This window comes from Aspergillus udagawae, assembly GCF_001078395.1.
Source record: "Aspergillus udagawae IFM 46973 DNA, scaffold_2, whole genome shotgun sequence".
Lineage (NCBI taxonomy): Eukaryota > Fungi > Ascomycota > Eurotiomycetes > Eurotiales > Aspergillaceae > Aspergillus > Aspergillus udagawae.
The window spans coordinates 926,483-941,668 of record NW_025091265.1 but is presented as its reverse complement, the minus strand read 5'-3'; the positions used below and the strand labels follow the sequence as shown (position 1 = coordinate 941,668).

Genomic DNA, 15,186 nt, shown 5'->3' with positions numbered 1-15,186 from the left:
TGTGTAGGCGATTTTATTGCCAGTGATGCACTAACCGGCGTAGAATATACAACTTGCTCCGATGCGACTGCAGGTCCTCTGCGCCAACAGGAAATGGTCATACTCCTTGTACACTGAGGTCATCATAAATCCGAAGACGTGCAGGAAAGTCCCTTATAAGCCCGCCCTGCCTCTTGCATATTATAACCCATGAAGAGTGTAAGTAAAAACCTGTTTAGTAATGTATCAAGACTTAGTATAAGCGTAAGCTCAAATAAATTTATTATTAAATAGTTAATACTATTATTAGGTGTAATGCTGAAGGAAGAACAATATATAATTATTTATGATAAACTCTATAAAGTTATTAACTTAAGCCCTAGATCAAGCTTATAAACCACTTCCAGGATACACAGTTTCAGGCGGCTCTTTAATAAATAGGTGTTAAAGATTGCAAATACTAAATAGTGGTCGCCAAATCTAGTAGAGAATCTTAACTAGCCCATCTAACAGGGTAACTAATATATTAGACTGTGTCACTTTTGGGGGCTACATATTACATTGGGGTGGTGGACACTCATAATTTATAGTAGTATAGAGTTACTTCCAAAGTAATATAGTTGTCTCTGCTAGCCACGTCAGAAAATCTATTTTATTACTCTTTATAGATCTATCAAGTCCCTAGCTGAAGATGATAATTTTTCACTATATGATTAATTTTCATGGTTTCCTGACTGTTAGGACTAGGTATGATAAGGAAGCACTTTCTGAAGTATATAACTTAGACACGTCCCATTTTTCATCTACAGCTGCTTTCGTTGAATATGGCCCTTAGCAAGCATCAAGCTTGCAACCCCACACTCTCTTCTAGGTCACATAGTTTCAATAAGGTTCTTCGATAGAATGGGCGTCGAAAAAAAACACCGCTGTAAGAGCAGAGTGACGATGTATGATTTATTCTCGCAGCATGAATGGGCTGTCCTGAAACTGAGACCAGACCTGGCTTCTTCCCTCTTGCGATCATCTCTACAGAGCAACAACGATTGCTGAGATTTATCGAAGTCATTTACATCCTCAGACAGAAAGAGAGTCCCATTATTCTCGGACCGCCTGGGAGAATCAATTCAATAAATATGATTTGTTTGAAACTACAGAGGCAGTCATGAATTCCAAGTAGACAGAGAACACTGTGTATAATTATGACATCCATGAAGCATAAAGATTTTGTTCCAGTTATAACATTAAAAGTCCAATGACCACGTGCCTTAAATTCAAATGAAGTGGCATGATTTTGGTGGCAACCTCATCAACATTTTTCCCGAGACTCACCCCCCCATATGGTAAGTATTGACCAGTGGGATGATCCAGAGCGCTTCTACTAATGGCTAGCTTTGATGTCATGAAGTCTAGATGTCCTGATTGCAGTAAATTAAAAAAGCTAGTAGCTCACGGCAGGGGCATCTGGGTCAAAATTGTATACAGAGGATCGGCATTTCAGAGGGAGAAATCACCACCACCATAATTCGGATGTACTCTCTTAATTAAACCTGAATCCTTTCATTAATACAGTTGACAGGGAGGCAAGAATGGCCGACCTAAGGAGTCATAAGAACCAGGACAGTCCAATTCAACCCTTACCTAGGGAAGTTTCCTGGTCAGGGCAAACTCCAAATGTAGGTAGGAAAGATTGCCTCAGTCTACGCTTTTGTTTCATTCTTCTGTTAAACTATAATCCAATATGGCTCTAACAGATGTACCAAGACTATCTGGGCAGGAATTTCAGAGCTCGTCGAAGAAGGCTCTGGATGTCGAATTGTGATCGTAATTCGTAACTCGACATACTTGCTGGAGTGTCTCAGTCATGAATTGGAAGAGCGTGCTTCGAGAGATCCGATTGAACTCAGCCGGAAGATCATCTCGCAATTCCAGAACTACAGCGCCAAATACAATGAAAAATTCATCGGTGCTGGCTTGCCAGAGTCCCTTGTCCTCAAATGCCCAGGTCTTTGCTCACAGCTTTGGTTCAAGCTTGATATTGTGCCGTTGGTGCTGAGACATGAAGCTCGTGCGAGAACTGCACATGACCGGGGTGAGGTGGCCACCTTCAGAGGCTGGGAAAGAAAAGCACTAGATGAGCAGGCAGATTCCATGGCGCGAAAGTGCATACGGTATCTAGCTAAGTTGGAGGACCAGGCGATCTGTTGCTAACAGCTTCCAGATCATTTGGAATTGGACATGTGATCCACACCCAGATCAGTCATGACACGCTTGTGGAGGTTGATAGTCATTTCAGGGCACATCTTGCAGATAAGCAAGACTACGAACGAACTGTTGAACCGAGGTCATGGGCTATTGCTCAGCAATATGCCGGGGAACTTAGAGAAAAGCAAGTAAAAGTTGCATTCTTCAGCATTACGTTGCACGGCAAACCCGACGAACATATGAGACATGCCCTGGTGAGGTTTGCTCATTGTATGGGCGTTGACTTTAGATGGTGAGTACAAGGTTTCCTTTTTCAAAGCTTGGGCTTTGACCTCTAGTAACGTTCTTGGGTAAGAGGGTTTTTGACATATTGCTAACCTAACAGGTATGTTGCGAAGCCACGTCCAGGGATAGTCAATATTGCTCAGAAGATGAGGGATATCCTAGAGGGGTTGGGCAACTCCCTCAAGTGTCTTTCCTTTGACGAGGAGTTAGAGATTTTAGAGTGGGTGTATGAGAATGCCCGGCGATATTGGCTGCAGCACAATGGGCCCCTTCAACCCAGGTCAAAAGGAGGCGTAGATGTGGTGGTCATTGACAGTGCACCTTTACTCTCCTTGGCGCTTTTGTCCAAGCAGCAGGACCCCGGGAGACCAGTACTATATGAAAACCGTCTAATGGTCCAGAATAACATGGCTGAGGATCCCAATAGTCCTTCAGCTAGGGTCTGGGACTTTGTGCAGACGAGGTCAGAACATGTGGACCTACTGGTTTCTCCAGTACCGAAAGTTTTGGCACCGCAGATATTCCCCAGAAAGCGTGTGGGATATATTCCAGTTTCTGTTGACCAGTGAGGCGGCCTTCAGCATATATGACTTGAACCCGCTAATAATCAGTAGACTTGACGGCTTTAACAAGCATATGAATCAGCCAGACATCGCCTTCTATGGTCAACTATTCAACTCCCTGTGCAAAACTCTCAACGCACCGATTATACAATATCCGGAAGGCAAAGGCCCCCCATCTCCTATTGCAATCTGTCAATGCTCTGCTAACATTCTTATTTACCCCTTAGAGCAATATATTCTACATCTTGCACAATTCAGACCCAACGATGAGACTGTGATTATTCTGCAAGCATATCAAATGTTTTGTTGCCAATGGATGAAGGAAAGTCCAAAAGCGTCCATTCCAAAGTTACTTATATGCCGCCATGGCCCTCCTAAAGGCCGTGAGAGCGCACTCCTCTATGAAGATGTCATGCGGCACATCAACACCGAGATGAACGACATCTCACACCTGATCTGCGTCATAGAGCTTGGAGGTCCTGATCAATTGTGGAATGTGCTTCTTTCGCATGCTAAAGTCGTCATACAACTATCCATCCCCGAGGGAATTCCTGAATTTCTCCTGTGCGCCACTCAGAAACAGAAGCCTCTGATCACGATCAAGGTAGCAAGTTTTTATTCATTCCTAGAGAATAACCCTACCACATGGCTGGTGGACAAAGATGACCGCAAATCTATCTCACATCTCTTTCGTCAGCTCAATGATCCCAAACTCTCGCCGCAGATGACATTGCCCTCACGGAATAGCCTTCCAGACCAATATACCACTGTCGGGAATGCTATCTCCTGGTTTTATATAGCATCAAAGTTGTCAAAAGGCGAAAGGATTGAGCCAGATGGCGGAGATATTCATCGGTTGGCTCAGTCGGCGGCAAGCCTGTGAAGAAGCGACATTTTGCCTATCCTTAGTAGTCTCGCAGTAAGTATCTTGAACCTGCAGCAACTGTTTCATTTTGGCAATTGAGGATATTATGTATATTCAAAGCTTCATATTTTATTAAGGTGGAAAAATAACGCTAGTTTTCACATTCGTGGATTGTTATCATGGAAAGTAGGCTAGTTTACCTCTACTAAGACTTCTTCAACTACTGAGCTTAACAGTATGCTTCAACTTCAACCTTCTGGCCTGAAATGGCCTTAAGAACTCAACTATGGTCTTATCCAAAGACGAGGTCATGTGACGGGAAAGAAAAAGTAGCTTCTTGGCTCCATGTGTGGTCACGGTGACCTACGAGCTGGTCTCCAGGAGCAATATGGACGGCCCTGCGAGTGCCTAGTTACTTAGCCCCTTCGGACACACATGGAGTGTCACTGATCGCTGGGATACTGAGGAGGTCATGCTGAAAATCAACAATGGTAATGATGGCGTCATCTGTATGCGGCGTACTCTAGGATCAGGAGATCTTTGGAGTTGCCATGTGATTCAGTTTGGGGATTGCCCGAGACACTGGCTGAGTGCGGGATCTGTTTCATCCATGGAACCCTTGGGCGATTGGATTTTCCGGTCCTTTGGCCTTTTCTGTTGAGTATGGGGTGACCATGTACCATTCAGCCGGGTGCACCTAGCCTATTTTACGGTTCAGGACCTGCGGAACTTCTTCAGTCATGCAGAGATTCGCCTACACGATGTAGCTTTTCTATCTCAGAGAAGGAACAAAGGTATAAGCAAGAATGGCAAATAGCAAACAGAACAACGATCTTCTGGTGCGCGACTTTGAGCAAATCCGACTCCATGATGGTGCCGTCGTCGGAGGTAAGAATGCCTCACTGGGTGAGATGATCAACACCCTTGAGGCAAAGGGAATCGCGGTCCCTGCTGGCTTTGCCACAACGGCCCAGGCGTACTGGGACTACGTGGACGCCAATGGGATTCGGGACAAGATGGCCGGGCTGATTGTGGACTGGGAAGCGGGACACACAACCCTGGCGGAGACGGGCAGGGCAATGCGCCGGCTGTTTCTTCGTGGAAGTTGGCCGGAAGATGCCGCCAGTCACATCCGGGACGCCTATCGCGCCCTGGCGACCCGAGTAGGTGTCTTTGAACCGAGCGTGGCAGTTCGCTCGAGCGCTACTGCCGAGGACTTGCCGGACGCCAGCTTCGCCGGTCAGCTCGAATCGTACCTCAACGTGAGCGGGGAGAGGGCAGTGCTGGATGCCTGCCGGCGGTGCTACGCCTCGCTCTTCACCGACCGGGCCATCAGCTACCGTCGCACCAAGGGCTTTGACCAGATGAGCGTTGCGCTGTCCGTCGGCGTGCAGCAGATGGTGCGGTCGGACGCCGGCGGGTCCGGCGTCATGTTCTCTATCGACACAGAAAGCGGCTTCGATCAGGTTGTGCTCATCAATGCCGCGTGGGGTCTCGGCGAAAACGTCGTTCAGGGTGCGGTCGACCCGGATGAATATCAAATCTTCAAGCCTCTGCTAGGCAAGCCCCGGCTGCGGCCCATCATCAGCAGGAAGCGAGGGGACAAGGCTATCAAGATGATCTACAGTGACGATCCGCAACAGCCGACGCATAACGTGCCGACGTCCAAGGCTGAGCGCGCCGCTTTCGTTCTCAGCGATTCGGAGATTCTCCAGCTCGCAAGCTGGGCGTGTACCATTGAGGGCCATTATGCGGGCCCCATGGACATGGAATGGGCCAAGGATGGGATCACGGGCCGCCTGTACATCGTTCAGGCGAGGCCAGAAACGGTGCATTCGCGCCGGGGTGATGCGACTGCCCGCCTCCACACGTACCAGGTCGGCCGCGGCAAGGGCCGGGTGCTGGCCACGGGCCTCTCTATCGGAGAAGCGGCGGTCGCTGGCCGCGTCTGCCTCATCGAATCGGCTCGGGACCAGGACCGGTTCCTCGACGGGTCGATTCTGGTGACTCCGACCACGGACCCGGACTGGGTGCCCATTATGAAGCGGGCGGCCGCGATCGTCACGGACCATGGCGGCCGCACCTCGCACGCTGCGATCGTCAGCCGCGAGCTGGGCCTTCCGGCGGTTGTGGGCACGGGCAATGCTACCTATGTGCTGCACACCAAGCAGGAGATAACGGTCTCCTGCGCCGAGGGGACCACGGGCCTGGTCTACGAGGGTCGCGCGGAGATCACCACCCAGACCGTGGATCTGCAGGACCTGCCGCCAGTGAAGACCCAGGTGATGATCAACCTGGCCAACCCGGCGGCCGCTTACCGCTGGTGGCGGCTGCCCGCGGACGGGATCGGGCTGGCGCGCATGGAGTTCGTCGTCAGTAACGCGATCAGGGTGCACCCCATGGCACTGGTCCACTTCGACCGGCTGCAGGATGCAGAGGCCAAAGCCGAGATTGCGCGGCTGACGACGGGGTATGAGCACGACCGTTGCGACTATTTTGTGGACCAGTTGGCGCAGGGACTCGCGGCTCTCTGTGCCTCCGTCTATCCCCGTCCCGCCATCCTCCGCATGAGCGACTTCAAGACGAACGAGTATGCCGGGCTCATTGGCGGCGCGGAATTCGAACCACAGGAGGACAACCCGATGATCGGCTTTCGGGGCGCGTCACGCTACTACTCGCCGCGGTACAGAGAGGGCTTCGCGCTCGAATGCCGGGCCATTAAGCGATTGCGCGACGAGATGGGCTTTACAAACGCCATCGTGATGATCCCCTTCTGTCGCACGGTGGACGAGGCGCACAAGGTGCTAGAGGTGATGGCAGATAATGGGCTGCGGCGCGGGGAGCATGGCCTCCAGGTGTATGTGATGTGCGAGATCCCCAGCAACGTCATTCTGGCCGCGGAGTTCGCGGACTGCTTTGACGGGTTCTCCATCGGCTCCAACGACTTGACGCAGCTTACTCTTGGGGTCGACCGCGACTCGGCTGAGCTGGCGGACATCTTCAACGAACAAGACGAGGCTGTCAAGTGGATGATTGCACGGGTGATCACGGTGGCACGCCAGAGGGGCTGCAAGATCGGGATCTGTGGCCAGGCACCGAGCGACCATCCCCAGTTTGCTCAGTTCCTATCAGACTCGGGAATCGATTCGATATCAGTCAGTCCGGACAGTTTCGTAGCCGTCAAGCGGCATCTGATTAGAAGTGAGCGGGGCATTCCCAATCGTTGAGCATGTTTATGGGAGTAGCCTTGATAGTCTACGTGTCCTGAGATCTAAAAGGTGTCTTAATTCATGCTTTGTATGATATAATTTAAGATTGTAAGCTACATGTCATGGATCCTCCTCAGATACTATTGCACTTATATCGATCGATTAGAGCCAAAGAGTATACGAGACAAAGCCCGGGGAATAGATAATAGAGAATCATATCCTCACTGCACCAGGCGACGGACCAGTCACTCGTTAACATGCTCAATCATCTCATTCAAGGCTGCGGCTGACTTGGCAATTCCACCCCACTCCTCCGCATCGACAGGCTTCCAAACCGTCCTGACAATTCCCTTCCGTCCCAAGACTACTGGCAAACTGAAACAACAGCCGAACTCCTCTTGAAAATGGCTGATGGGAAGGATATCCCGCTGATCGAGGAGGATGGATGAACAGATCTTGGAGATGATAGCACCGATCCCAAGGGGCATTGCCCCCTTGGCCTTGATAATGGCCTGGGAGATCTGCTTGCACTCATTGCTGAGCTGGACAGGATCGAACGTATCCGGTGGCACAGCGGAGGCCAGTGGCAGACCACCCGCAGTGGCCGTCGACCAGGCCACGATCTCCTCGGGACCCTGCACACCAAGGACATAGATATCTATGGCGTCTGCGGAGATCTATCATCACAAGCGTCAGTCAGGTCACGTTCAGGATCGGTCCTCACGCACTCCAGCTTTGTTGGCCAAGAGCCCACGCAGCCGAACCGAGTCAAGAAGGGTACCAGACCCCAAGACTTGCGAGGGGGGCAGACCGGAGAGCTGCTGCGCGAGAGTGGTCAGCAGATCGACGGGATTCGACACGACCAGGAGTATGGCATCGGAACGGAAGGGGCGCATCGCTTGGATCACGCTCCGGACGACCCCCAGGTTGCGATACATGTGTTGCACGCTGGTTTCGCCGACGGAATACTTGGACCCGGCGGTGATGAGAACAATGTCGCACTGCCCGGCCTCGTGGTATGTCCCTAGTCGGACGCGCGTTTCTGCGCGTCCGCTCATTCGGCTCACGTCGCAGAGTTCTTGGACTTGGGCATTTCGGAGCTCAGATTTGATATCGACCAGGATCAGCTCGCGCGCGACCGAGTTCATGATCAGCGCGTTCGCGGCTGCGGCGCCAACCTGGCCCACACCGACAATGCCAATGCGAGGCCCAGTGGTGGAGAGCATGATGACTACTACTACGGTGATAAATATACAGATTGTAGTAAATAGAAAGCGAAGATCGTGAGCTTTAGTTGATTTGGGGCGAGCGCCTAACTCATGACGTTTTACTATGCTGTCATCCAGTTAAATACAATATGTGCGTATGTGAGGCTTAAGTTTTTTAAGGTTATGGCGCTGGCTGGAATTGCTGATCGGGTGCTGCGGGGAATGACGCTTAGATCGAGATTCATTAGAGGCATGACCTCACTCGAAAACATCATGCCACCCTGACATTTTCTGCTATTTCTGCTTCTCTTCTTTTACATATGCTTGTTCCTGTAGGTAATACATGAGTTCCTATATACAAGAGTTCATCATTGAGGATACGGCATGTGGCATAGAGTATAGGTTCGAGGAGCTGAGATGGCAGTTTGTAGTCTGATGGGGCCGGAGAGAAAGCCTCAAAAGGTTAAGAAGAATATGCTTCTTGGAAGTATCCGTGTTACTTGTGTGGGGTCACGTTGATGATGCAAAATCGGCATCGAAAGTAAACAGCCCTGTTGAGACATTCCAGTGGTTCCAGGGCGTGCGACATAAATTGAATGTCTGAAAACTCCTTGTGGTGTTGAGTAACTCAAAAGATCAATGGCCTTGCAAAGCGATGCTGTAAAGTGATCACTTTATGGTTCCATTTGAACGGCAGGTTTATCTCCACCAAGGTATAGGATTAACAAACAAAGATCAAATTTTTTATCCAAGGGCCATGAGTGGTCCCAAGACAGGATGACGGAGTAGGCGTTCAAAAACTCCAATGTCTTGTGCGATGTATTTCCACTGTTTAGACATTATGAACAACCACCCTCAAGCAATCCTCATCGTCGCCTCTGTCAAAGCGACATTTTGCAGTTCCTGAGTCTCAATGACACTAATCAGGAAATTCTCCCCATAATTACTAAGTGCATGCACAATCACGTTCGCCCCATATCCGCAATTTTTCTCACCGGGTGCGGCCTCATCATACTCCGCGAAGCTGTCTTTGGTAACCTTATCCTCCTTGGAAAGTAATAGCTGCTTTGCAAAAGCCCAAGCTTCGTCATATGTTTTGAACGTCCCCTCAACGTTCAGATCTCGGACACTTGTTGTCTCCTTTTTCCCGTCATACACGACGACAGTCTCAATCACATAGTACAGCGGGATCGATATCCTACCATCCTCAAGATCTGTCGTTAAGCACTTGTTATTCGGGGTCGTCTGGATCCGAACCCGGCATGTACTCCCGTCTGCGGCTACAGCGCGAACTGCCAGGCCAGGGCGCTCAACGAAATCTGGTTTTTCGAAAACAGCCGGGTTGACCTCGTACTCGGTGAAGAACTCTCGCTCATACCCAGCGTCAAACAAACAGCTGTGTGCCGCGGCTTTAGCCGCCAACAGAGATGTATAGGTCCCAGGGATGCGTACTTTTTCAACAATGTTGTTGGGATTTTTATTGATATGAGAGGTTGCCAGTATTATATGGTATAGATGTTCTGGAATCGTCCCCATGTTGGCAGTTATTTCGTCGTCTTGTTCCGCGAAGGGTTACATGGCCTCAGGCTGCACGTGCGCATTATGTATAGGCTTTCGAACAGTCCAACGAACTAAACACATGCTAACTGAACTGAATTCATAGTCTACTGATAGTTAAATTCTGGTCAGGAGATACACAGTTCCGGCGATGATTAAGCTGGATAGCATTCGTATACTGTCGTCAGCTGTTGGTCTAGCCACTGTCTGCCAACAACTCGATCCATGGCTCAAGTTGTTGGCCCACGGCTCACAAGACTCAAGTTTCCGGGCCTTGTTCCCTTTGTACTAGTGGGGTCTGGTTGAGCTAGCTATTTGCCTGTTTTAGGGCAATACAGCTACAGTACGATTTTTAGTTTAGGTTTCCGTCGGACACATGTCCATATACTAACACTATCAAAGGAACTCCACCTGGTTGATTGAGAACTAAATGCCGCATGCCACTAGAGAGCTGTTAAGCATTGTTGGCATACTGAATCTTAAAATTAGGCTTCTTGGGCCATTGCCAATGCACAATTTAGGACAGATATGGGTAAACAAAGGACCAAAATGACCAAAAGAAGGACCGGCAGAAGACGAAATAGAATCATCGGCGCTCAATAAACTCGACCCGGAAGAAGAATAACATGTCGATTATGCTTTATATTAATAAATCGAACAGCTCCAAGAGAATATTTGTCTTGGTCTTGGCTGGCTCCTTCTGCAGTCCCATCAACTCATAGACGGCCGTCTGAGCGCTTCGCACGCTGTACTCCATGCTCAGGGTGGTATCTTCTGCAAGCTCTGCAAACTGGCCGACGCACGCAATGTTGGTAGTGTAAGGTGGGATCACATGTGGGCGATCTTTACTCCCCCGTGTCAAAAACGGTGCAGTGCCCAGGGGCATCCCACAGGGAATAGTAGTCGCATTTTCGAGGATGGATTGAATGGGAAACCCGAGATGGGAAAGAACCTCAGTGAAGATCTCCTTGCCGGAGCATGCGAACATTGGTTTCTCCACAAAATTGCCTTCATTGGAAGGGCTCAGAGCGTATCCACATATAACATTAACATCCTGGGGTTGTGTTGGGAATAATGGTTGATGCGGGATACTCAGTGTAATTGACCACTTGCTGTCTGTCAAAGAGAGCATGGCACCCGTTCCTGGCCGGTCATGAGTGAGCTTCCCATACAGGTTCATAAACTGTGAGCCCCAGATAGTCGTAGTAAACGTTTCTACGCCTGATTCAAGAGCCCGTGACAAGAAGTTGGCTGGGTTTCCAAATTTAGGAGACTTGTCAGATAACTTCTGCCACAGTTTCCACTCCTTCATCATCAAATCTTCCCAGTTAGAGGTAAGATACGGAGGAGAAGTATCATCACTGCCAAAGACCGCCCCCGAACGGCAGTAACCTGGGTCGACAAGACAAATGTCTTCTGGGTCCAATGTAATCAGGCATTCATCTCCATCTTTGATCAGCTTAATTTCAGAAACTGTGGTAGGGTCACTTTCAGGATAGAGCAGTAGATCAGTAACTTCAATGTTAAAGCGGAAATCAACCCCCTCTCCTTTCAGAAATTCTGCGATAGGGACAGTGATAGAGTCGAATAGGTTGTACTCAGTCCGGTAGGCTCTCTTAACGTCATTGATATACTGGATATCCTCTAGGTATTTGCGAAGATGCCTTCGGAACTCGACAGCACTATGCCAAGGCTGGAAAGCAAACCTGTTGAAGAGTTGTTAGAGGTTATATTGAGGGTGCCATTAAGGGGCATACGCTGTCGACCATAGTGTCCAGAACCCAGTTTCAAAGAAGGACTGCTGAAAGATCTGATTGATGCTTTTCGCGCCTAAGCTTGTCTCGCTCTCCAAGATGAACTTCATCAACTCCAATCGATGTTTTAATCCCACCTGGATGCCCCCGGTGTAAACGGCTTCGGGTCCAGACTTTCCCAGCTTTATTGCCCGCGTCATCGCAAAGTCCTGTGGCGGTTGCCGCTCAGTCTTTTCAAAGAAGTAGATATTGTCCATCATGGATTTGCTAGGTTCGCCAGGGCTAGGTATTATAGACAGTAGATTCTTCATACACTCGCCATGAAAATATGGATGGCACTCGAAGGGAACGAAATATCCGTTTTGCGCGTCTCCAGAGGTTCCCATTTCGCCACCGAACCCCAGATGCAAATCGAGGATGTGGATGTTTTTACCAGGAACGTTGCCCTCGCGAATTAGATGAACAGCAGCCGCCAGGCAGGCCATTCCACTGCCAACAAGCCATGCCTGCACATTGCTTGGGTCTCTCCTCTGAATGTTTGACGTCTCAGCCATCCTTGGCATTGGATATATCGATTAGGGTCTATGCAAATATTGAGTTTTCACCATTGTAGACCAGTCGCTCGCATGCGGCTACGCACCCTTATATTTGTTTGCAGCTACCAATCACTGCAAATACGATGATGTCACGCCGGCTTCTAAAATGTAGCATTTAATGGGTTGGACACCCTAACTGTAGCGACGGCCAATATTGCTGGTTGGCCGACACCTGCTATTAAGTTTTCTGGTGGGCTGACCTCTGCTAATCTGGCGGGTCATTCCGTGAACCAAGGTCTGCGGACTTTCCGGCAAAGAACCACGAACAGTGCTTGCATATCTTCCCGGAGCATCCATCATACGACTAGAAGGGATTGCCAGAGATGCCTTTTCCCTTCAAACGGATGTCGGACCCTATATTATAGAATATATATCACTTGGAGAGTATGGCAGTGACAGCAAATCGATCATATTTTTATTAGACCTCTCAGCTTTTATTCCTCGCAGCGCACATGATGAACGACACCCAGCCGACAAACACAGGGGAAGACGGGGAAGATGCGGCTCTAGCGAAATCAGTTGTCATATGTTGCACTATCTTCTATATAGTACTTGCAATTTTGTAAGTGCTCGAGTTCTTATGGACTATCTTGGCCCACCATGGCGCTGTGCATGGTTGAGCAGTAGCTAGGGAAATTAAGCTGATAAGACATTGGACAATGGGAAGGGTCGTGTTGAGGTTATGGGACCGCATCAGGCAATATCCGCACCTGATACAGCCAAGCATTGATTATCCATATACGTTTACAGCAACTCAAACTCGAGAACAGAGGCTCGAGCATCTTGATGAAGCTGCTCCAGTGGACTCCCTACAGAACTGGCAGGCTTCATGGTACGATGAAGAAAGCCCGTTGCTGTCTAAGAATGATCCTATCATTTGGTCGGTATACGCATCCGGTATGTCGGTTGTGGTGATGCATGCTGATACTCCCGGTGTCACAGTGCGATCTGCCTTGAAGAAGTTCTGAAAACCCAGTCAGTGCGTTGCCTGGAATGTCGACATGTCTTCCACTGTTGGTGCCTCGAAAAATGGTTCCTGCGCCTTCACAACACCTGCCCCGTGTGCCATGAAACCATCTGTCCGGATGAAGTAGATGACTTGCTCGATATTGTTTGAAGCCCTCAAGGTTGTGTACCTACACCGAACCCACAGGCTGGCCTATGAATGAAACAGAGGTCATTCCTCAGCGGAGAAGATTCACACTAGCTTCTCTTAGCCTTAACGCTTAACATATTTCAGCCTTTCTACCCGGGGATTAATGACAACTCCAAATAATATGTTAACCTTGAAAAACACGAACCTTCCCCCTATCGTACTATGGCATTGGCTGGCTACCAACGATAAACCCAAACCCGATCATCCACCAAATCCAACGCATTCTGCTCTCCCCTCTGCTCCATCTTCAACCTCGCATGAACTGCATCAACCTCCTGCTCCGCATTAAGTCTCGCCCCCTCAAGCAATACCCTGACCCTCTCAACCTCCGGCTGATACGGTGCAAGCGGTAACATATCCCGAGGAATATCACCCCACTCTCTCCAAATCGGCAACTGGAACGCCTGCATGGCGCGATTTAACTCCCCGCATGACGCAGATGGGTTCAGAAGCACACCGCAGACTGTAAGGTCCGTCCAGCCTCGGAATGACAGCATGGGTTTTTTTCCTCCGGAGAGGGAGTTCACGGGTGTGGCGGGCATGAAGGCGGCCATGGCAGCGCGCTGAGCCGGGGGGAAATAGGACAGGGGATCTAGGGGGGAATTGACGGGTGTTGTGGGTGGAGTGCGTGGACGGAAGGCGAAGTCGACGCCGTATGCTGTGAAGTGGTCGGCTAGTTCGCGGTCGGCCAGGTCATAGCCGTATTCTGGGTTTTTGGTGCGGCTGGTTTTCCCTGTTCCGTGTGTTAGATTGTTAATCTGGTGGGACGTGTAATAGTAGGAGGACTATCGATATACATACAAATGTTGTGGCTAGGTGGTGCGCCACACACGTCTATGTACTCAGAGACGGCTTCTGGACTGAGGTACCCCGTGCGCTGGGGGTCTAGGTGGCGGAAGAGCTCTTCGATTAATCTCATAAAGGAAGCCGAGGGTTTCATGTCCTCAGTGAAGAGCGGGATCCAGCTTGTAGATGAATGTGGATGTGGTGGATGAGGAGATGGCTCGGTGGTTTCCAAGGGCGGACTCTGCAATACTGGTCTCGATGCATACGGAATAGTTGGGGCAGCTTTTTCCGCTTCTGCTTCATTTTCTGTTTCTGGAGGCGGACCCTGAGATGCGGACTTCATTGACATCGGCGTTGCTGGCACTGTGTTCTCCACCGGTTCCTCACTTCTTGGTTCTGGATTTGTAGGACGTGGAGGTTTCTTCGGCGGGACATCGCTGTCTCTGTTCGAAACAGATACAGGACGGCGCCGGGGTGGACAATGTGGGCTTCGGACAGACTGCGCTCGGGGTGGAGGCGGTGGAGGGACAGGGATAAAGCCACTGTGTGCGTGTAGTGAGATTGCATGCGAGGGGTCATCCTGATGCTGTGAAGGATAATTCTGTACAACGTAACAGTTGGCGCATAGGGTTATGCGGGGCACGCAGGAAGCACATGAGAGACGCGCTTTCGTAGGCTGGATGAGCTCATTGCAAGATGTGCATTTATACAGCGACGACATACTGATGCCAGGTTGCGATGAAATGAAAGAAAAAGTCATTCAGATCCTGCTCATATCGGAGGGGCTGTGGGCGGTTTATACGAGAGCTCGTCGGCTAATAAAGCCAAGTTTGACACTTGGCGCGCGGGGTCAACTTGCGACTTAAAAAAGATCTAAGGACATTGTCATCCACGTGCAAATAGATAAAGTAATAAGCCCTAGTCATTGATCTACTCTGTCAGGTAAACAAATACCAACAACGGTCCTACGCCTTAACTACGCAGCGCTCCGTGGAGGACGAGCGTCGAATTGAGGCAAGATTTCCG

At 49.8% G+C, this 15,186-nt stretch overlaps 6 protein-coding genes across 6 annotated transcripts; 2 read left to right on the top strand and 4 right to left on the bottom strand.

Annotated features, from left to right (window-relative positions):
* Positions 1 to 1,717: 1,717 nt before the first annotated feature.
* Aud_002656 (putative heat shock trehalose synthase) lies at positions 1,718 to 3,912 on the top strand (the record flags this gene model as incomplete). The annotated part of the gene is made up of 5 exons (XM_043287619.1): positions 1,718 to 1,794; positions 1,839 to 2,147; positions 2,198 to 2,473; positions 2,567 to 3,031; positions 3,081 to 3,912. The coding sequence occupies 5 exons, from the start codon at positions 1,718 to 1,720 to the stop codon at positions 3,910 to 3,912; spliced, it is 1,959 nt and encodes a 652-aa protein (XP_043143554.1).
* Positions 3,913 to 4,700: 788 nt separating this feature from the next.
* On the top strand, positions 4,701 to 7,121 carry Aud_002655 (phosphoenolpyruvate synthase; the record flags this gene model as incomplete). The annotated part of the gene is made up of 1 exon (XM_043287618.1): positions 4,701 to 7,121. One exon carries the CDS (start codon positions 4,701 to 4,703, stop codon positions 7,119 to 7,121), a length of 2,421 nt encoding a protein of 806 aa, XP_043143553.1.
* A 227-nt stretch (positions 7,122 to 7,348) lies between these two features.
* Positions 7,349 to 8,329, bottom strand: Aud_002654 (lactate/malate dehydrogenase family protein; the record flags this gene model as incomplete). The annotated part of the gene is made up of 2 exons (XM_043287617.1): positions 7,349 to 7,780; positions 7,832 to 8,329. 2 exons carry the CDS (start codon positions 8,327 to 8,329, stop codon positions 7,349 to 7,351), a joined length of 930 nt encoding a protein of 309 aa, XP_043143552.1.
* An 837-nt stretch (positions 8,330 to 9,166) lies between these two features.
* On the bottom strand, positions 9,167 to 9,847 carry Aud_002653 (uncharacterized protein; the record flags this gene model as incomplete). Its single annotated transcript, XM_043287616.1, has 1 exon — positions 9,167 to 9,847. The coding sequence occupies one exon, from the start codon at positions 9,845 to 9,847 to the stop codon at positions 9,167 to 9,169; it is 681 nt and encodes a 226-aa protein (XP_043143551.1).
* A 661-nt stretch (positions 9,848 to 10,508) lies between these two features.
* On the bottom strand, positions 10,509 to 12,176 carry Aud_002652 (oleate hydratase; the record flags this gene model as incomplete). Its single annotated transcript, XM_043287615.1, has 2 exons — positions 10,509 to 11,574; positions 11,626 to 12,176. 2 exons carry the CDS (start codon positions 12,174 to 12,176, stop codon positions 10,509 to 10,511), a joined length of 1,617 nt encoding a protein of 538 aa, XP_043143550.1.
* A 1,374-nt stretch (positions 12,177 to 13,550) lies between these two features.
* Aud_002651 (uncharacterized protein) lies at positions 13,551 to 14,881 on the bottom strand (the record flags this gene model as incomplete). Its single annotated transcript, XM_043287614.1, has 2 exons — positions 13,551 to 14,107; positions 14,176 to 14,881. The coding sequence occupies 2 exons, from the start codon at positions 14,879 to 14,881 to the stop codon at positions 13,551 to 13,553; spliced, it is 1,263 nt and encodes a 420-aa protein (XP_043143549.1).
* Positions 14,882 to 15,186: the final 305 nt, after the last annotated feature.